General features: G+C 33.0%; 1 protein-coding gene across 1 annotated transcript in view; it reads left to right on the top strand.

Moving 5' to 3' along the window:
- LOC141691106 (uncharacterized) overlaps positions 1 to 23,177 on the top strand; it is a 45,344-nt gene extending 22,167 nt beyond the window's left edge. The window contains exons 4-8 of the mRNA XM_074495849.1: positions 13,173 to 13,394; positions 19,039 to 19,251; positions 19,471 to 20,367; positions 21,136 to 21,228; positions 22,944 to 23,177. Of these exons, the coding sequence (XP_074351950.1) occupies positions 13,173 to 13,394; positions 19,039 to 19,251; positions 19,471 to 20,367; positions 21,136 to 21,228; positions 22,944 to 23,177 (1,659 nt within the window). The remainder of the gene's footprint in view (positions 1 to 13,172; positions 13,395 to 19,038; positions 19,252 to 19,470; positions 20,368 to 21,135; positions 21,229 to 22,943) is intronic.
- Positions 23,178 to 23,837: the final 660 nt, after the last annotated feature.

The raw sequence follows: 23,837 nt of genomic DNA on the forward strand, positions 1-23,837 counted from the left end.
TTTGCTTGAGCAGATCAAAATATTTCTTTTTGTAATCTACTTGGTCAAATTTCTTCTTTTCAGAAGTTGGCTTTCTGCACTCACTTGCAAAGTGTCCACTTATACCACAATTGAAACACTTGAACTTGGATTTGTCCACCATGTTCTTATGAGGTTTAGTGGCTCTAGTGTTTTTCCTAAATTTCATCTTTGCAAATCTCCTGGACAGAAATGCAAGATGCTCATCAATACCATCAGAGTCATCTTGGCTGGAGTTGTCTTCATTCTCAGCAACTTGCTCCTTAACCTTGCTTGATTCTGATTTGCTTGTGCCATCTTTGGAGTTTGATGTAGATCTCACAGTTTCTTGTCTGCATTCTTTCTCATTTTTAGCTACCAAGGCAACTGAACCTCCTTTCTTTCTTCCCTTCTCCAATACCTCATCCTGTTCCAGCTCTAGTTCATAAGTCTTCAAGATTCCATATAATCTTTCAAGAGTGAAGTCCTTATAATCTTGAGAGTTTCTCAAGGAGACAGTCATGGGTTTCCATTCCTTTGGCAAGGATCTTAAAAATTTAAGATTTGAATCCTTCACCTGGTATACTCTACCATACAGCTTCAGTCCATTCAACAGCTTTTGGAATCTATTGAATGTGTCATTTAAAGATTCATTTTCTTCAAAATGAAATACTCATACTGTTGAATGAGAAGCTGCATTTTGTTTTCTTTTACTTGTTCTGTACCTTCACACAGTAGCTGAATTGTGTCCCAAACCTCTTTGGCAGTTGTGCAATTTATCACATTATCAAACATATCCTTGTCAAGACCATTAAACAAAATGTTCATAGCCTTCTTATCCTTGTGGACTTCTTCTGTGTCTTCCATTGTCCATTCTGCTCTAGGTTTTGGAATGGATTGACCAACAGCAATTGTGGCCGTAGCAACTGTGGCTACTTTGTGGGGAATGTGAGGACCATTCTCAATGCAGTTTACATAACCTTCATCTTGGGAGAGTAGATGAAGGTGCATTTTCACCTTCCAATGGTGATAACTGTCTTTGTCAAGAACTGGGATTTTTACTCCAATATCCTTCTTACTCATTTTTGTTAGTTTCCAAGACCTTTAAACTCTTTGTGTGTCAAGAGCTTGCTCTGATACCAATTGTTATTCCTAGCGGACTAACAATGAGATTTACAGAAGGGGGGTTGAATGTAAATCTCAAAACTTTTTCAAGTTTTGAGCAGTTTTGAAGGCTTTGTGTTCAAGATAAACAAGTGTGTGAATTGCTTTAAGCTAATACAGACAGATATATATTCAAGCACTAATGTAAAGAACACAACAGACCTTAAAAACTTTTCTGGTGGATTGTTGTTCCACCAGAGATGGTATTTCAGAAAATCTGTGATTCAAGATGTTGATCACAGCTGCATCCTAGTACAAACTAGATAATTTTTCTCTCAAGATTTTTCTAAACAGCACTGGAAAAATTCTCATCTAATTACTAGCTGCTACTTGGTTTATATATCACCAAGTGTACAAGTGAAGACAAAGATAAAAATACAATAATAAAATAAGTTCTCCACTTATTTCTTCTCCATATCACTCAAGTACTTTGTTGACTATTGCCTCTTTGTACTAGAGTAGAACGGCTGCTTTTTCTGATGTTCCTGAAATTAGGCTTCCACGTTTCAGTTATCTCTGACAACCCATGTGCCTCTGTCTGCTGTTACAATTACCACTTATCAACTGCTATTTAACAGAACATCCGTTGAAGCCTTCATCCGTTGATGGCTTTATCCGTTGATGTGTTAGCAGTTGAAGCTCTATCCGTTGAAGCTTTAGAGACATCCGTTGAAGCTTTGTTTCTCATCCGTTGAAGGTCTTTAAGACATCCGTTGATACCACTTCATTTATACAAAATTACAAGGCATGAAATATTTACAATTGGCCTTCCTATTTGCATATCTTCTGGTAGTCAACATGACTTATATTTTCTCTCAACTTCTAAGAATTATATCTTAAATACAGAGACTGAAATATGCTACAACACTAGACTTATTTCTAAGTAAAGCTGCACCATCAACGGATAGCCAAAGTGGTCTTATCCGTTGAGGCTGCAAACTCTAAACTTCTACTTAAGTATTTTGTTAAACATATCATCAAACTAATGCACATATATTCCTAACAATTTTTTTCTTTAAGAAATTTGTGAGGTTTAACAAATACTATAGGTGGTAACACAAGTCTACGCAAGCAATCATTTTGGGCCTATTTATCTATAAGGTTATTCAGATGTTGCATTATGAGGATAATAGTTATGATTATTTGGTACTCTTTATTGTTGTGTAGATGCATAAATCCATTCTCCCCTGGTGCACAAAAATGCATATTTCTCTATTTATTTTCAGCTTTTATTTAATTCATTATTTTTAACATTCATGAAAAAATATTAAATGTTGCATAAGGTAAAATGATCTCATTAGGTCATGAAGAACAACTCCACTATAACTGTAACTCTATTCAAATACAGATAAAAAACCTTTGTCGTGTTTTTTCTTATATGTAATTATTCAGTATTGCATGTGCATATATTATCCCGAAAGCTTTTGAGAATTTTTGAGTAAGGTCTTCTAGGATCCTGTACAATATTCGGGGTAAAAATAACATGCATAATCTATTTGGGGCAGAAGCAATTGTTTCATTTTTCTTTCATTTCTTATTTCTTCTCAATTTTGAGCTATTTTTTGTGAAAATAATTGATTTTGGGCTTTTTGTCTTTATATTTCGATCAGTTTCGAACTTTTCATCTGACATCTCATCTCAAACACCAGAGGTATATCTAGATGTACAAATTATCAAGCCCCTTGACGGCTGAACTGGATGAAAAAAGAATTCACAGTGATTTGCCCAGGTTTGTTTCCGCTCAATTCCGATTTGTAGAGTTATGTACATATATTTGTATGAACTGTACGAGAACGTGGAACAATATGTTGAAAGTTTTGGCACGTATTTGCTTTCAAAATTCTTGTATGTATTTGCTTTGGTTTTTGGCCCTTTCGAAGTTATCCAGTTATGTCTCTCAGTTCAGATATATGGTTATGTCTATGCTGGAGAATTTCAGAAGACTCATAAGTGATACCCTAAGTAAATTCGAATTTCGTGGGTTGCATGGACATACAACAAAGTTTGGGCCCTAACTCGAGTTTTAAACATAAAAATTGGGTGAAGTTACAGCCCCATGCGAATCTAACAGAAATATCTACAGTTTAGAAGTGGTCCAACATCAAGAATCCAACTGGAGCAGTCCAGGATCAGGCCTAAAAGACAGTCTACAAATTTTATATCAGAATCCAATTTATCTTAAAAACATTAAAAATCTGAACTATATTAGGTTTTTATATATTGTATAGAGAACCATAACGTATTGTATTAAAAAATAGAGATAATTGTATTCTTGAGAAAAAAGAGAAAGAAGCAATTTGAGAGTGAGGCTGGGGTGAATGAGCGAAGGGATTCGTCCAGGTTCCAAAGGAACTTTTCAAGTTGTATTCTTCGTACTTAAATTCTTAAACTCATGGTTTGCAATATAAGTTTATATCTTGTTTATCTCATCATGAGTATCTAATCTCTTTATCCAAGATCTTGTGATTGTTAATCTGTCATTAAAGGCTTAACACAATTAAGGGAGTCGCGGACCTTTGATTGTATCTATAGGAATTATAACGAACCAGGAGAGAAGTTGTAGTTCTAGTACATGACATGATAGGCACAATTTAAGTATTAGATTGGGAGATTAATATTCGAAATGTGAAATATATAATCTTTGGTTTTTAATAGTCTATAATTGTACTTTGTATGACCATGGGAGTGACGTTCAGGGAAGAATTGTAGGCACTATAATATATGAGGATTTTATAAACATTGTAAGGATTATTTTTAGCTACAAGAGACACAAATTAAATATTAATGATAGTCATTGAAGAACCCTAATTCTTGGATTGTTTTCTCTTACGCTTATTACATAGTTTTATTTGCTTATTATATTAAATTAGTAGATAGTTAAAACACCTATCAAATTATTCTCCATACTTTTGAACTACAAGAGATAAAAGATTTAGAATTGGTATTGAGATTAGTCCTTACCTGCGAACGATACTGTAAATACACTTCATATATATTTAAACCAAATCAAACAAAAATATTCAGTATATACGCAGATCATGTTCCTATTCCAAAGAAGAGAGTGCTTGTATTCATGAAGAACTCCATTTTAGTACACGACAAAAATAATGTGGGATAAAAAAATATATATTAACAAATGATAAATACTACTATAACAATAAAAATAAGAAAAATAAGAAAATAAAAAATAAGCAAAATGCACGAGACAAACCTATAAAAATAAGAAAAGTGCACGAGACAGATATGAGCCCATAGTTGTATGCACATGAAATGTATCTACAAGGACACCTGTCTGAAATTTAGATGCTTTATATTTTAAAATGGAACGATAAATTCGAGACAACTGTCCATCCTTATAATTCCAATTCAATGGGAAATAATGGTGCGTGTTTTGGGCCGATTCTATATCGAATATATATCATCTTCATTAATTGTGGCAATCTAATCCTTTAAGACGGGACTGATACACATTTTTCCACTCGCATATGTTTGAAAATTCAATGTCGTTATCTACAATATACTATTTAAATATTTAATTTAAAGTTATATATATGCAAGTCACTTTTATTTTAAAATAAAAGTAACATAAAATAGTTTTCATCGATGCTAAATCAAAATTTAAAGTTAAAAAAATGTTAATAGAGTTTGAATAAAGAAAATGCCAAGCTATATTTTCTTCCTTTTAAAAGAAATATAAATTATAAGGTCTCAAATTTTGTTTGTTTTTGGATAAAAATACTCATCCCTTCGTTACTTCGGTAGTCTTGCATTTTGCTCTAAACTGTTATTAATGGTGCACAAATAAAACCGGCCTAGCTCCAATATTGAAATTTATCAAAATTATGGATACTGGATTGGTTATATTGGATTTTTGGATCAGACCAGATTGAAAAAAACTGGGATTTGAGTGGGAGCAGACCGGTATAAAAAAGTGTTGTTTATTCCTACTACGCTAAAGATTTAAAAGTAAATATATATTTTGTTATTTAAAAAGTAAATTTTTATTTTTAAATTTATAAATATCAATTCCTTATCTATCTATTACTATCTATTACTATTATATAAAAGACGAAACATTGAAAATTTTGGTACGGTACCTGTTTTTTGGTATAGGCTGAATTTACTGAATTACCCTTATTTTACTTAAAAAATTTATTAGCTTTAGTAATCGAATTATAATTATAAAAAAAAAAATCGTTTTCAACTATAACACATTACCTTTTTTATTTCTCTCAATTAAAACAACTTCTCTAAATATCAATGACAAGTTTATTTAATAAAATAGAATAATCTATCTATACTACATTATAATAAACGAAACATTAAAAATTTGGTAGTCGGTCGGTATTTACTGAAAACACTTTATAAACCTTCCTAATTTAATATTGAAGTCTCTATAATTTACCTAATTAAAATATATTTTAATTCATCCGTAAATTCTCGGAACACAGAACAAATAAGATCTTACGCCCAAACTAATTGGACTTCTGAGATAGTCCTCGGTCCCCTTCTGTTTTACTAATTCATATTCAGATGAGAAACTCAAAAAGAGTAGTATTACTTTTTGACTCTTTGAAAATCAAAGGGTTCGACTTTAAAAATCTAGGCATACTCGGTGATTGCCTTTATTTATTTATTTCACGACCAATTTATTTTAATTTTTATACTATAATACTAATAATTGATTAATCATCTTTTTCAACTAAAATAAGTTATTTTTTTAATTTGGTCGGTGTAATTCGTTTCGGGTTAACATATAATACTGTAAACTATGGGATAAAAAAAGTTAAAATCATATATCTATCTATCTATTTATTACTATTATATAAAAGATGAAATTTAAAATTTTTGGTACGGTACCTATTTTTTGGTACACAATGAATTTACCTATTTACCCTTACATATAATTTTAATAAAATTACCTTTTATATTTCACGGGTACGAAGTATTAAAAAATACGAATTGAAAATCGATACACATGCATGTTGTCGCCAGATTTCAAACACACAACAAGGTAGCAGAAAAAAAATCATATTCTTGGTAAGGGTGTATGGTACCTGTTTTTTGTTACACACTAATTTAACCTAATTACCCTTATTTAATTAGTCAATTCTAATTTTAATTCTAATTCATATCGAACTATATACTTTTTGTTGGTTGGTTAATTAATCTGTCAATTCTAATTATAATTCTAATTGATATTAGAGTCACATTCATCTATTAATTTAAATTCTAATTTATATCCAACTCCATATTATTTAATTGATGTTAAATTCAAGTTCTACTTCCAATTTAAATTCTAATTCATATTATCTATTCATCTATTTATACTATATTATAATAAACGAAAAATTGAAAGTTTAATTGTCGACACCTATCTTTGATACACGGTGAGTTTACCGAATTATACTTATTAATATTATCTAAAATAAATTTTACTTTTTTGATATAAATATGAATTATTAAAAAACACGAATTAAAATCTCCCGTACCATCCAATCTCAAACACAACCAAGCAGCAACAACAATTCATCTTCATCATCAAAATCTTTCACTTACGGCACCTGGGTAGAACTCCTCGAACATCTAATTTTTATTATAATTTAGTTGTTTTTATTTAATTACTTTTATTTAATTATTTAGTTGGCTTATTTAGTTACCATTTTTTCGCTAAATATTTAGTTAACTTTTGTTTTAATCACCTTACTTAATTCAGCAGTACTCTAGATTTCAATTTAAGTACCAAAATTTGTCACAAATGATGTGACATCGATAAAATCACAATTTGGAATAATTTTATTGGTTAAATTTATGTGAATACGGGGGTTCATTATTATTAATTGCATCGTAGCTAATTAGACCAAAACATGTGACATTTGAGATCCGTTTTTGGTAGTAATTTGGGACCTCTAACATTATTCTATTGAATTATTCTTTCCATGTATTACATTATTGAATTCAAAATTAAAGGTAACTAGGGACCTTTGCCCGCGCGCTCCGCGTGCTAGCCAAAAAAATTATAATTTTGTTATTTATTACGGTTAGCACCAAATAAATTATTTTACCATTTCTTTTTATTATTTGAATATTTTATTTTTTGCTGGAAATCATGGTGTCGAGTTTAGGTAAAAGTCAATTCTCACGAATAGTTGCAATATGATGTTAATTTTTTTTTGTTGCAAATATATAATAGAAAAACAAAAACTTCAAATTACAATAACATAAATTAATTATGTGGTTTAATTTTATGAAAAAGGGTTTATATACCAAATTGTGTCCAAATTGAAATACAATTGACACATCTCCTATTATTTTATCAGGCTTGAGCGCCAAAAAGTTTCAGTTATCATTATTTTATACAACTACAGAGTAACCATCACTTGAATAAAAATCGGAGGTAATATTGTTATTCACCGTGTCTATTTTGTTACTTCCAACTATTACATCATTGATTTGTTTTTCACATATGGTATTGCATATATAGTTTTGTGTATATCTTTAGGTTTGTTGAACATTAGTAATAAGTTTGATTAAGTAACTGTTCGAATCTGATTTTATTCATCCATTGCATTTTCTTCATATCATAAAATCAAATAGCTATTAAGCAAACATATAAAGATTTAATATTAATAGATGAAGATGAAGCATATTTAAAACTTGGGGATCGAGTCTGAGTTGAAAGAATATTTAGTACCAAATGTTACAATCATGAATTTAGCAATCCATAAATTAGTTAAACACAGAACAAATATATTACAATCCAACTTGTACTTATGATACACATACAATATCTATAGTGTGACATAGGCATTTAATAAATCGAATTTGGAAGAAAAAATAAAAGTGCTACATCTTATGGAGATACATATTTTTATTTTTTCAATTTACATGCAAAGTGTTTACGGATTAGACTGCAATAATCGAGTACGATCTGACAACGTTCTATGACCTTGTAGCGGAGGATATGGAGAAGAACAAAACAGAAAATGAGTAATATGAAGATGTCAATGACATATTTTACATTTGAGATACTAATGTAACATATTCATCTATTCCAAACTTCCTTATAGTAATAAAGCCTTTTTTTGTTGTGTGTAGATGATGCGGGTTACCTACGATAAAAAAATTGAATGCTTAGATGTTACACGATTCATCACTATTCTCGATCCTTATTAAGATGATAATAATGTTATGGTATGCCTATATGTACATCTAAGAAATCCCTATATGTTAAATAAATGTATAAGAAATCCTATAATTTAATGCCTTGGAAATATGATCTCGTACTATGTCAAACGAAATTTTTAAGTACTGAATATATGTATATATATACATATATATTTATTTATATATTTATATATTTATATATCTTAATATGTATATTTGAAATACTAAAGTATATATATTTAACAAAAAATATGAATTAAAGATTAATTTAAAATTTTATAGTTCACAATTTCGGTCATTACATTTTATAAAAATAAGATCATATCAATTTTTTGCTTTTTTTCTCAATACTTATTTTTCCATATTTTGAAATTAATATAAGATATTTACGGAAAGTTTCTCGGCGTCGTCTTTGACGACGCCTCGTGTTATACAACTAAAAAGGTATAATAGAGGATACACAATAATTTTGAAAAAAGTTTGTACAATTTTAATATAAAAATAGGTCCCCTATTTATTGCGGGTCCTTTCCCCGAGAAATCTCTGATCAATAATAGTTATAATTTTATATTTAAAAAAGTATGAATCAAAAAAAGAATGAGAAATTAATGGTACACAATTTTGATTATTACAATTTATAAAAATTAGATCATATTAAATTTTTTCTTATATTTTTTATCAATAATTTTGAAATTAGAATAAAATCAAATTAAAATTTTTATTAACGGTTTCTCGGTGATGACTCATATATTATAATTAAAAAGGTATTGTTAGGTCACACACACTGTAGAAGGGAGTTGAATACAGTGTTTAGCACAATCAAATCGAATATAAGAACTCAAGTAACTGAAAACAGATTTTATTCAACACAATAAACTTTGTTATAATATGGAACTGTCCTCTCTCAGTGATGAACAAATAATCACGAGAGCTGCTAGAGTTACAAAGAATAATAACTTCGATAATCGTAACACATATAGTGTAAACTCTATGCCTGTGTTTATATACTACACGGTTACAAGATAATCTTCTAATTGATATGAAATATAATTTTGCTTCCTAAAATATATCAACTAGTTATCTTTTCTTCCAAGTATTCTATTCTTCATAGAATTCCTTCTTCATGCACAATTCTTTCTGTCTTAGTCTCGATCTTCTTTCCTTTCAATCAACCGCCTGCCTTATCTGAAAGTCATCTTAAGTCTTGATATTATCTCCTGATAAATATCTTCTGAACCTTAAGTTCTGATAACTTAAGTTCTGATATCTTAAGTTCTGTCTTCAGTATAAGTGTTGATTTCCAGTTAAGTATTGATCTGTCCTGTTATGTAAGATCTGAAAACTAAACACAAAACATATTACACATGACATTATCAAATATATCTAACAATCTCCCCCAACTTGTAAATTAACATAATATACAAGTTCAACAGATATTTGATGATGTCAAAAACATTAAGTACAAATGCATGAGAATTTGACTAGATAACTACAACTTACAGTCCTTTCAGCTTTACCATCTTTAACTTTTGATAACCGCTTCAGTCTGTATAAACTTCAGAATTTAAGTAGTTATAGATCTTTGACTTGGCTTCAACTTCAATTTCTTCTGATCTCTTTAATATCAGGAGTTGTTCTGAGATAGTTTTTCAATAAACATCTCTCTGCATATTCAAGTTCATTGACCATCCTCCTTTTAGCATTTATCAATTCAGCTGTATCTTCTCCAGTTTGAAAAATAGCTGCTCTGAGATCATTTATCTTAGCTTTTCTTATCTCCTCATCTAGTCTAATCAGATATGCCTTGTCAGACTCTAGATTTATTCCATAGCCTTATAACCCAGAAAAGTAGTTATAATCCTAGCAGAGTTAGGCTTCATATCGACAATATCACCCTTGTGATCTCTGTACTTGGGACAATATGTGCTATCAGACTTTACAGAATAAAGCTTCTTCTGTCTTTGAATTTGAGACTTTAAATACCCTGAAGCACTGGCTGTTAATCTGTCTTTCACTTGAAGTAGGAATAGAACATGTTCCAGTTCTTCAAAATACTTCAGTGGTATAACATTTTTCTGTTAGTGTAGGTGCCCTAGAGGCAATACATTATTCTTTTATCTTTATGTCAGTTGATCATTCAATAAATGTATTTATTATGACCTTAATTACTGCGATATTTTGTTAGCATAATAAATGTCCTTAGAATCATGATACAAATTGTATAGTTTAAGTACATGACTTGAACTTGAGATTATATAATATATCATATTCTTAAAGGTCCCTAGTCGAGTATTATTATATAGGACAATAATAATACATAGATAGACTAGTATGTTGTTTGACAAGATAACCACATCTCATTGGTTATAAGTATGGGGATACTGAAGTCAATACATAGGTACATGTGAGAGTACATGGTACTGGACAGACCCACAGTGAGATTCTTCATGTTTAATAAAGTCATAAGAAAGACTCACAGTGATAATGGTGTAACGATCCTTTGACTTGAAATCATTATATTTCTATACGAGGATTAATATACTTTGACTACATTAAAAGTTACTTTTGATCGGGTGATGATAAAAGTGGACATCGGGTATATCATGAGTCGTATGAGAAATATGAATGATAGATAAAGGATTTAACCCTCCTATAATTAGGAGAGATATTATTGGCCTCTTGATTGAGTGAGATTATAAAAGCATGGCCATGCTCAAATAATGATTTGTTTCAATAATCTACTCATGCATCAAGTAAACCCAGATTAAATGTTGAAGAGGATGACTAAATACATGCCTCGAGTTTAATCTATAATATGTATGGTTAAAGGGATTATATTACACGGAAAAACATTAATCACGAAAGGTTTTATCTAATCACGATTTAATTATTGTTTAATTGGGTAACAATGATGTATTACTAGATACCGCTCATTGTTTATAATTTTATTAGAGAATAAAATTATTGCCAATTAAATAATAGCCTATAGGGTCGCACAAATAGAGCACTTAATGGAATAGTTAATTTAAATTATGGATTTAAATTAATTGATGATTATTTGAATTTTATTATAATTAAGTAAGACTTAATTGAGATAATATAAATTCGAATTAAAAGGAATGTTTTTGCCCATAATAATTAAGTATGACTTAGTTATTAATTAAATAATAGAAATTCGTTTTTATTATTTAATCCAATACCTACTAGGGTTGGGCTTTGCTATTATGGGCCTTTTTAATCAGTCATTATAAATAGATAATGAGAGGTTAAAGAGGCTTGAACGTTTTTTAAGAAAACCCTAGCAGCAAAGAGAGGCAGAGGCAATTCAGATCGTCAAGAAGGAGGCTAGTACATCCATTCCGTAGTCAAGTTCGTGAGACGTTCTTGAAGGTGCTCGTGTGGATACCATAGAGGTGTTTCTCCGAGAGGTAGACACAAAGCGTGATAGCTAGGATCTCCGTTGAGTTCGTAAAAGTTAATCTCTTGAAAGGTATGATTCGTTATCTCCATAATCTGCCCATAATTATACATGGATCCTGTTTTTGGGTTTCGAATTTTTGTTTTATTTACGTTTATCCGCTGCGTTTTATGCCTTCGGAACCCAACAATGGCATCAGAGCTACGTGTATAAGGGGCTGATTTGGTTACGTGTTTACTGTATTTTTACAAGTATGCATGTGTGATGAGTCTGCCATGATAACAGTTATGTTATATGAGTCTGCCATGATAACAGTTATGTTATATGAATGATATGATGAATCTGTTAATGATCTATATGATGATACTAGTATGTTTAAGATCTGCCATAACTCATATGTATGCGATCTCTTAAAATATGTATACTGATACATGTTTTTGGTAACTGGGATATGGATCGTGTGTAACGACCGAGGAATTACGCTTGTATTATGTTATAATAATAATAAATTATGTGTATTATTATGTGATTAAATGTGTTAAGTCGTTGAACCCTAACTGCTATGTGTTATGTGTTGGTTGTTTTGATCCAAACGTGTTTTGGATATTTATTGAGCGTTTTATCGTCAATTATATATATTATATCAAAACCCGTACAGCTCAAACAGTATTTTAAAAGCCCATATTTCAAACAAAAATCATTGGCTCTGTTTTATTAAAAATGCCCTATACCGTATCGCTATTCTGAACCCCTAGACGTTTTACCAATTGACCTTTTTCGCGAAAAACGACTTTTCCGGACCCCTTCGGGTACCAAAAGCCCCACAAAAATCACATTTTTATTTTTATATGATCATGAAATTATCATATATCATTTTTCTTTGTATTTTTGTATTTTTCACAATTTTTGGGAATTTTTAGTATTTATTTTATATTTATTGGATATTTAAAAATTAAATATTAATACCCAAAAATTATAAAAATTGGGGCCAAATATTTTTATTAGGAGTGTAATTAGCCCCTTAATTTTATTTAGGGGTATTATTTTCAGTACTATAAATAGCTGTTTTATTATTAATTAATTAGTTAATTATTATTAAAAAATCAGAAAATAAAAAGAAAATCAGAAAAGGGGAATTAGGGTTAGGGTTTGGTGAAGAACAGGGCAGCAGAATCAATCGGACTTTTGAACGTGATTCCGGTGTCAGAAATCGAAGTGTAAGTATCCGTTGTGAAGCTCTTTCGATTCTCTATCTGATTATGTAACCGTTTTTGTTGTTTGATTTCTGGATTTTTGATTTGTATTTTCGGGTTTAATCTTTAAATTCGGGTTTTGATTTCTGTTGATTGTTTGATGATTCTGTTAGCATAGTCGTGTAGATCGTCGTTTTTCCTGTCGTTTGGTACCGGGTTTGTGATTGTTGAAGTCCGTTTTAGCATCGCCGGAAAACGACGACGCCGCCGCTGTTCTTTGCGGTTCCGGCGTCGTGTTCGACGAAGACGAGGGAGAAAGGTTGGGGGAGACGTCGTGGTGTTGTTATGCTTCGAAAACGCAGGAGAATCGACTGGAATCAAGTGTTTTGGTCGCCGGATTATCATCGGGAATCGTCGCCGGCGTCGGAGTTGCTGGGCAATTCGGGTTGTTCTTCGTGACCCGATAACCCGAGGTCGACCCGGTTTGCAACCCGGAAACGACCCGGGTTTGATCCTAAAAGTCCAACCCCTGTTCCTGTTTTTGTGTTTCTGAATAAATTAATAATTTATTTATATTTTAGTAATTAAAAATCAGTTTTAATAATTCTAGAAATTAATTAAAATTTAGTTTTATATTCTGAAAAATAGTATTTATAATTTCTGATTTATTTTATTAAATTATAAATTCGAATTTATTTATTTAATTAATTATTTAATTATTTATCTAATTATTTATTAGTTATCTAATTAATTAATAATTAGGTAATTAATTAATAATTAGGTAATTAATTAATAAATAAAGATTAGAAATAATTAATTAATATGATTAATAATTCGATAATTAGTTATTATTACGAGTAATGATTCGATAATTAAATTATTATCCGAGCGTTAGTTATTCGAATAATATTGTAATGATTATTCGTATCGTATAAATAGTTATCAGTAATTAATTAATTAACGAATCGTACGAGTTACAATAATAATCTAATAGATCGATAATTATGCGGGAGTTGCGAGTGGCTCGTGAAGATACGAGTGATTAATCGTTAAGTGATCTATAATTCGAATAATTCGTAGCTATTCGATAAATAGCGTATCAGTTAATTAAGTTGATTGATTATTTGTAAATAATCGATCTAATCGAATAAATATCGATAAGTTATAAATATTATAATAAATTGTGATTAATCCTAATAATTAGGGATTAATTATTTTAAATTAGTAAATAATCATCTATTAATTATTTATTAGTTATTTATTTATTAAGTGATTAATTATTTCAATAATTAATCACATAATTTTCAATAAATCGTAACTTCTTCGTTTTAACTCCAAAAATTATAAAAAAAATTATTTTTGACTTTGATTTTTCTTAAATAATTACGTAAAAATTATTTTAGGATTTAAAAGGTTGTAATAATTATTTATAATGAATAATAAATTGAATTATCAGTGTTTAATTCATAACAATTTAACCGTTAGTCCGATTTGAGTGAAACGAAGACCCCTAGACTCAGAAAAATGAGATGAATCCAATAAAAATAATTGTAGGTTATAATTTCTTCTGAAAAAGAGTGATTGGTGATAATTGATAGTTCGAAGGTCCTAGTAGGGATATAATTGAGCCGAATAAATCCCGAAAAATTATAATAAAATCAGATACAACTAGTAATGCAGATATAAGCCTAGAATTGATTCTAAAAATAATTATAAATCTAGAAATTGATTGTGTGCTTTACGTGTTACGTGTTATATGTGATTATGTGTATAAATGTGTTATGTAAATATATGTATATATATATATGCGAGTCAGATAGAAACGCATGGGTAGACTGATAAGGTTGCGTGATATCAATTCAAGATACACGTATATAGTAAATTATCTAAACACCTATCTTTCTATGATTTGTTCAGTGTTAGCAAGGCAGAGCAAGCTAGGGTCAGAAGGCAGTAAGTTAAATCAGGTTAAGTACGCGAAAGGCAAGTACCCCTAACTTCACTTATCGTTCAAGTGATGTTCATTTCGAATTATATTATGCAAGTTTTTCCCCTATTCTAAATTCAGAATAGTGATTTATAATTCCTTTCTATCGTATCAATTCTCTTTGATAATTATTGTTCATATACACTGTTACCCATTTATATCACTTGTTCCATTTCATTTAAATTCTTGATTTACCCAATTTATGGAATTCTTGTTCATATTTCAATTCCTTTACCCTTGTTACATATAGTCGGGTATATCCTGGTGTTAGGATATATCAATAGCATTCCGATTATTCCGGATGCTAAACCTTGGACTGGATGGTTACTGTACGAGCTGGGTTTTACCCAGGTCATTAATTAATAGGCCATAGTTGCCTGAGTACTCCTAATGTTGGTTGGGTCTATGCAGTTGGGTATAGATTCGCACCATATTCTGACTGATCAGCAGATTATAGTGCATATGTTGGTTCTTGTTTCCAGTCTTGTTCATTTGGCACTCGCCATCATTGGCAAATTATTATCATATACAGATACAGATGGTTGTTACAACCAACAGCTTATTGTTTCTCTTATTTCTCTTTCTCTATACCATATATATATACTTTTGCAGGCTTGTTGAGCAATTTTGGCTCATTTCTTTTATTGTCACTCCTATTGTTTTACAGTTAAGGTAGAGAATGAAACCCATCAGGACCCGCGTAGTCAAGAAGCGAGTCAAGCAGCGGGACCCTCTTATACCAAGAGTGTTCCTTCCTATTCCCGAAGAGAGTTTTGAAGTGCCAGATCAGGTGTAGCAGGATAAGTAGTAATGTTGGATTGAATAAAAGTTTTGTGTAGTTTGAATAAAAGATTGTGTAGGGAAACTGTAGATAGAATAAAGTGTAGTGTATGATTCTTGTTTTTCAAACTCAAACCTTAAAAGATCCTGAGTAGTGATAGTTCGGGGTAATTATTATATTTATATTCCGCTTGTGCAGGTATAGTTGGTAATTGTTGTTAATAATGCCCCAAATCTATACCCCGGATTTGGAGGGTGTTATAGTTGGTATCCGAGCTTAGTTTTGACCTTGGAAAACAAGAATGTTAGGATTGAGATAAGATAGGAAAATAAGATAGGATGAGAGTGGGAGTGTTAGGACTGTTTGTCTATGTGATTAGAAGTATGAGTTATAGGATTGTGATTTGATTGTTTTTGTGTTATTATTTTTATGTATATTAGATGGCTTCTTTATCATCATCTACGGAGAGGACCGAGACAGATCCAGTGGATGCACCGGTAGTAGCCCCAGTGTCAGAGCAGGTTTTACCTCCATTGCCACCTGAGCCAGCACCAGAGATACCACTTCCCCCGGAGGTACCAGGTTTTGCAGATTATTTTCCATATGTTGAGCCAGAGATACCAGATATTCCACCATTAGATTTTCCGATGTTTGATATTCCTGATATGGTTGATCTTCCGCAGTGGGAGGATTTAGAGCCTCAGATTCCTATGCCACCAGTTGAGATTCCAGAGATGCCACCGATGGAGCCAGAGGCAGTGCCGCCTGTGTATGCGCCTATGGAGCAGCCTGTCTTATTTCCTGCCCCATTAGCCATTTATGCACCTGTTCCAGGAGTGTATCAGTTTCCTCAGCCGGAGTTTATGGATGAGGTCGTGGTAGATGGACCATTACCTTCTCGAGGTTCCAGCACTGATCTTCAGGAGCATCATACCGTGACTTACCAGCGCTTTCAGGCAGAGAGGGAGGAGAGGATTAGATGGCAGAACCAGTGTAGAGAGATCCTTGGATTGTATGAGACACAGACGGATGGTCCTGTCAGAGCATTACGACCGGATTATATACTGAGAGAGAGACTACATCATATTCACCAGGTTAGCTCGCAGCAGCTTACTGATTTGAGACAGCAGGATCTTAGTACGGAGACAGCATATCGCAGAGCATTGGGACTTACCGAGGCAGTGCTAGAGGCAGTGCAGGAGGAGTTGAGCCACGTACCACCAGGATTTTGAGACCAGCAGGGCGATGAGTGTTGTATTATGTATATTTTGTAGATAGAGGCAGCATAGTATTGTATGACCAGTTTGTATGAGTGTAGCTACTGACTCTGACTGATAGTAGTAGCAGTACGACTGTTATATCATAGGATTTTGTATCAAGCACTGACACCTGTAGCTGGTGTTCTACCTATATATATATATGAGATAATCTTTTGCACGTTTTCTTTATTTTATTTCCAGTCATTTAAGCATTTACATTTATTTCAGTACCATTGCATATTTACAAATGTTGTTTTATTTACGATCTTGTTGAAAAAAAAAAAAAAAAAAAAATTTTTAACATATCATACTGTTTTATTTATTCAGTTATTTAATAAGTTATTTTCTTGAATCAACTGTTTTAATATATGTTTAATATACTATTATTAAATAAGGTCCATTATTTATTTATCAGAAAAATGGCACCTAAGAGAAAAGCGCAGCCCGACTCATCGAATGGAAACACCGAGGGCCAAAACAATAATAGACAGATGGATCAGATGTTTAATCTCATGCAACAGCAGATGTTGATGATGCAACAACAAATGCAGCAACAGCAACAGCAGTTCCAGCAACAGATGTTACAGCAAGCCGCTCATCCAGGACATCAAATACCACCAGCAGCACCTACGACTACCTTCAAGCAATTTCAGTCGGTGAAGCCACCGGAATTTATGGGTTCCACAGATCCTACGAAAGCGAGAGCTTGGCTGAAAGAGATGGAAAAGGCTTTTTCGTTGGCAAAGGTCGAGGAAGAACAGAAGACAGATTTTGCTAGCTATTTTCTAAAAGGCGAAGCTAATTACTGGTGGGAATCAAAGAAAGCTTTGGAAGAAGGTGTGGTGAACTGGAACAGATTCACTGATCTTTTCTTGGAGAAATATTTTCCTCGTTTTATGAAGAACCAGATGGAGATCAAGTTCTTGGAGCTGAAACAAGACAACTTATCGGTTGCGGATTATGAAACCAAGTTTACTGAATTGGCAAGGTTTGTTCCAGAGCAGGTGGACACGGACGAGAAGCGGGCCAAGAGATTTCAGCAAGGATTAAAATCATGGATTCGTAGCAGGGTAGCTGTGTTTGAATTGACAACTTATACGGCTGTGGTTCAGAAGGCTATGATTATTGAAGGAGAAAGCGAAGCAGCTCAGAAAGAGAAAGGACCAGGGAATTTTCAGAATCGTTTCAACAAAAGGCCAGGATTTCAAGCTCGGGGAAAAGTACATTTCAGAAGGCCAGAGCAAAACAACCAGAGGATGGGTAATCGACTACCTGCCCCAACTCAGCAAAGGCTTATCCGACCGCCTATACCTGATTGCAGAACGTGTGGTAGAAAGCATACAGGAGTTTGCAACAAGCTGAATGTTACGTGTTTCAAGTGCAAGCAAAGGGGACACTATTCTGGAGAATGTCCAATGGGAAAAGCAGAAGTTACTTGTTTTCAATGTGGGAGAAAAGGGCATATCGCCAAAGACTGCAGAGGAATTGCAATGGCTGCCAGTATTCCAAGAGTTTTAGCATTACCTCCACCTCCACTACCACAGCAAAATCAGCCCAGAGCAAGGACTTTCAACATGTCAATGAAGGAAGCGGTACAGAATCCGAATGTGGTTGCAGGTACACTTCCTGTAAATTCCGTAAATGCTTTGGTATTGATTGATTCAGGAGCTACTAGATCTTTTATTTCTGAAGTTTTTATCTCTAAGATAGATTGTGAAATTCAGTGGTTGGATGAAGTGTTAGTCATAAAATTAGCAAATAATGATCAGGTTGCAGTAGATCGAGTATGTCCGAGCTGTGATATTGAGATAGGAAGATGTCATTTTTCAGTTGATTTGATACCTTTTAGGTTAGGGGAGTTTGATATTATTTTAGGAATGGATTGGCTGTCTAGTAATAATGCTCAAATTGACTGTGCGAATAAGAGAGTGAAATTGCAAACTGAAGAAAAGGAAACGGTAATATTTAAAGGTGAGAAGCAAAGGCAGAGATTCCTATCAATAATGCAGACGAGAAGATTGCTACGTCAAGGATGTCAAGCTTATTTAGCTTATGTACGGGATGTTGATAAGGGAGATTTGAAGATTGAAGATATTCCTGTAGTTTGTGAATTTCTTGATGTTTTTCCGGACGAATTACCAGGACTTCCACCAGATCGAGAAATCGAGTTCACTATTGACTTGCCGCCAGGGACTGAACCAATTTCGAAAGCTCCATATAGAATGGCACCTGTTGAAATGAGGGAATTAGCAAAGCAGTTGCAAGAACTTCTTGACAAAGGAATTGTAAGGCCAAGTGTATCCCCATGGGGTGCGCCAGTATTGTTCGTGAAAAAGAAGGACGGTAGTATGCGACTGTGTATTGACTATCGTGAGCTGAACAAGTTAACTATCAAGAATAAATATCCTTTACCTCGCATTGATGATTTATTTGATCAACTAAAAGGAGCAGCATGGTTTTCGAAAATCGACTTACGATCAGGCTATCATCAGTTAAAGATCAAGGCCGAAGATATTCCAAAGACAGCGTTTAGAACAAGGTACGGACACTATGAATTTCTTGTAATGGCTTTTGGATTGACGAATGCACCTGCAGCGTTTATGGATTTGATGAATCGAATATTCAAGAAGTGTTTGGATAAGTTTATCATTATATTTATTGATGACATCTTGATCTATTCAAAGACGGAAGAAGAGCATGCAGCGCATTTAAGAATGACATTGGAAATATTACGGAAGGAGCAGCTTTATGCAAAATTTTCCAAATGCGAATTTTGGTTGAAAGAAGTGCAGTTTCTTGGGCACATCATCAGCAGAGAAGGCATTCAAGTTGATCCAACAAAGATTGAAGCTGTGTTGAATTGGGAAAGACCAAAGACGCCGACAGAGGTTCGAAGTTTCTTAGGTTTGGCAGGATATTATCGAAGATTTGTCAAAGATTTTGCGAAGATAGCTACACCGCTGACCAAGTTAACTCGACAAAGTGAAAAGTTCGAATGGAATAGTAAGTGTGAAGAAAGTTTTCAAGAGTTGAAGAATCGGTTGGTGACGGCACCAGTATTAGTATTGCCAGACGAGCAAGGAAATTTTGTTATCTACAGTGACGCTTCATATCGTGGTTTAGGATGTGTATTGATGCAACATGGTAACGTCATTGCTTATGCGTCGAGACAACTTAAACCCCATGAACAGAAATATCCTACGCATGATCTGGAACTAGCAGCAATTGTTTTTGCATTGAAGCTTTGGAGACATTATCTGTACGGTGAAAAATGTGAAATCTACACGGATCATAAAAGTCTGAAGTATATCTTCACGCAAAAGGAACTGAACATGCGACAACGTCGATGGCTGGAATTGATTAAAGATTACGATGTTACAATTAGCTATCATCCAGGAAAAGCAAATGTTGTAGCGGATGCGCTAAGCAGAAAAGAAAGGTTAAATCGGTTAACTTCGTGCGAAGAATTGGCCAAGGAATTCGACAAGTTGGAAATCGAAATTCGTATTCCCGATGAATCTGCAGAAACTATCTACGCTATGACTTTCCAACCAGAATTGCTAGAAAAGATTTGCCGTTGTCAAGAAGAAGTGATGAGCCAAGACGACAACTTAACAGGAGAAGAGATTACAACTCAGAAAGATAATGAGGGAATTTTACGTTTTGCGTCAAGAATCTGGATCCCTAATGTAGCAGAATTAAAAGAAGAAGTTATGCGAGATGCGCACAATTCGAAGTATTCCATTCATCCAGGAAGCACGAAAATGTATCGCGATTTGAAGGAAAACTTTTGGTGGCCGAATATGAAGAAGGAGATAGCAGAATGGGTGAGTAAATGCTACACATGCCAGCGAGTTAAAGCAGAACACCAACGTCCGAGTGGATTATTGCAACCATTAGACATTCCGGAATGGAAATGGGAACATCTAGCGATGGATTTTGTGGTAGGTCTACCGAAGACTAGGGCAAATCATGATGCGATATGGGTTATCATCGACAGACTTACGAAGTCGGCACATTTTCTACCAATTAATGAAAGATTTTCACTCGACAAATTAGTGCACATGTATCTCAAAGAAATTGTGATGCGTCATGGAGTACCAGTATCAATTGTATCGGATCGAGATCCTCGTTTCAATTCAAGATTTTGGAGGCAATTTCAAGAATGTCTAGGAACGAAGTTGAATATGAGTACAGCTTATCATCCGCAAACTGACGGCCAAAGTGAAAGGACAATTCAAACCATTGAAGACATGTTACGAGTTTGTGCGATCGATTTTAAAGGCAGTTGGGATGAACATTTACCCCTAGTGGAATTTTCTTATAATAACAGCTATCACGCCAGTATTGGAATGCCACCGTATGAAGCATTATATGGGAGGAAATGCAGATCACCCGTGTACTGGGATGAAGTTGGAGAACGCAAGATTTTGGGTCCAGAATTAATTCAGCAGACAAAAGAAAAGATTGATCTTATTCGAAAACGAATCGAGGCAGCACAAAACAGACAAAGCAGATATGCAAACCAAGCCAGGAAGGATATGGATTATCAGGAAGGAGAACACGTATTGCTCAAAATATCGCCATGGAAAGGATTGACCAGATTTGGCAATAAAGGGAAATTGAAGCCACGATACGTTGGACCATTTGAGATTTTGAAGAAAATTGGGAAGGTTGCGTACGAGTTAGCTCTACCGCCCCATATGCAGCACATTCACAATGTATTTCATGTATCTATGCTTAAGAGGTATAATCCTGATACAAGGCATGTAATAGAATATGAACCAGTAGAACTTCAGGCAGATTTGTCATATGTAGAACAGCCAATAAGAATTCTAGATAGGCAAGAAAGAGTATTAAGAAATAAGTCTGTGTCATTAGTGAGAGTTTTATGGAGAAACCCAGTGGTTGAAGAATCAACCTGGGAGCTTGAGAGTGAAATGTTAGAAAAGTATCCTCAGTTATTTACATAATTAGATTCTGAGGACAGAATCTTGTTAAGGGGGGAAGAATGTAACGACCGAGGAATTACGCTTGTATTATGTTATAATAATAATAAATTATGTGTATTATTATGTGATTAAATGTGTTAAGTCGTTGAACCCTAACTGCTATGTGTTATGTGTTGGTTGTTTTGATCCAAACGTGTTTTGGATATTTATTGAGCGTTTTATCGTCAATTATATATATTATATCAAAACCCGTACAGCTCAAACAGTATTTTAAAAGCCCATATTTCAAACAAAAATCATTGGCTCTGTTTTATTAAAAATGCCCTATACCGTATCGCTATTCTGAACCCCTAGACGTTTTACCAATTGACCTTTTTCGCGAAAAACGACTTTTCCGGACCCCTTCGGGTACCAAAAGCCCCACAAAAATCACATTTTTATTTTTATATGATCATGAAATTATCATATATCATTTTTCTTTGTATTTTTGTATTTTTCACAATTTTTGGGAATTTTTAGTATTTATTTTATATTTATTGGATATTTAAAAATTAAATATTAATACCCAAAAATTATAAAAATTGGGGCCAAATATTTTTATTAGGAGTGTAATTAGCCCCTTAATTTTATTTAGGGGTATTATTTTCAGTACTATAAATAGCTGTTTTATTATTAATTAATTAGTTAATTATTATTAAAAAATCAGAAAATAAAAAGAAAATCAGAAAAGGGGAATTAGGGTTAGGGTTTGGTGAAGAACAGGGCAGCAGAATCAATCGGACTTTTGAACGTGATTCCGGTGTCAGAAATCGAAGTGTAAGTATCCGTTGTGAAGCTCTTTCGATTCTCTATCTGATTATGTAACCGTTTTTGTTGTTTGATTTCTGGATTTTTGATTTGTATTTTCGGGTTTAATCTTTAAATTCGGGTTTTGATTTCTGTTGATTGTTTGATGATTCTGTTAGCATAGTCGTGTAGATCGTCGTTTTTCCTGTCGTTTGGTACCGGGTTTGTGATTGTTGAAGTCCGTTTTAGCATCGCCGGAAAACGACGACGCCGCCGCTGTTCTTTGCGGTTCCGGCGTCGTGTTCGACGAAGACGAGGGAGAAAGGTTGGGGGAGACGTCGTGGTGTTGTTATGCTTCGAAAACGCAGGAGAATCGACTGGAATCAAGTGTTTTGGTCGCCGGATTATCATCGGGAATCGTCGCCGGCGTCGGAGTTGCTGGGCAATTCGGGTTGTTCTTCGTGACCCGATAACCCGAGGTCGACCCGGTTTGCAACCCGGAAACGACCCGGGTTTGATCCTAAAAGTCCAACCCCTGTTCCTGTTTTTGTGTTTCTGAATAAATTAATAATTTATTTATATTTTAGTAATTAAAAATCAGTTTTAATAATTCTAGAAATTAATTAAAATTTAGTTTTATATTCTGAAAAATAGTATTTATAATTTCTGATTTATTTTATTAAATTATAAATTCGAATTTATTTATTTAATTAATTATTTAATTATTTATCTAATTATTTATTAGTTATCTAATTAATTAATAATTAGGTAATTAATTAATAATTAGGTAATTAATTAATAAATAAAGATTAGAAATAATTAATTAATATGATTAATAATTCGATAATTAGTTATTATTACGAGTAATGATTCGATAATTAAATTATTATCCGAGCGTTAGTTATTCGAATAATATTGTAATGATTATTCGTATCGTATAAATAGTTATCAGTAATTAATTAATTAACGAATCGTACGAGTTACAATAATAATCTAATAGATCGATAATTATGCGGGAGTTGCGAGTGGCTCGTGAAGATACGAGTGATTAATCGTTAAGTGATCTATAATTCGAATAATTCGTAGCTATTCGATAAATAGCGTATCAGTTAATTAAGTTGATTGATTATTTG

This window comes from Apium graveolens, chromosome 10, assembly GCF_009905375.1.
Source record: "Apium graveolens cultivar Ventura chromosome 10, ASM990537v1, whole genome shotgun sequence".
NCBI classification, from domain to species: Eukaryota; Viridiplantae; Streptophyta; class Magnoliopsida; order Apiales; family Apiaceae; genus Apium; species Apium graveolens.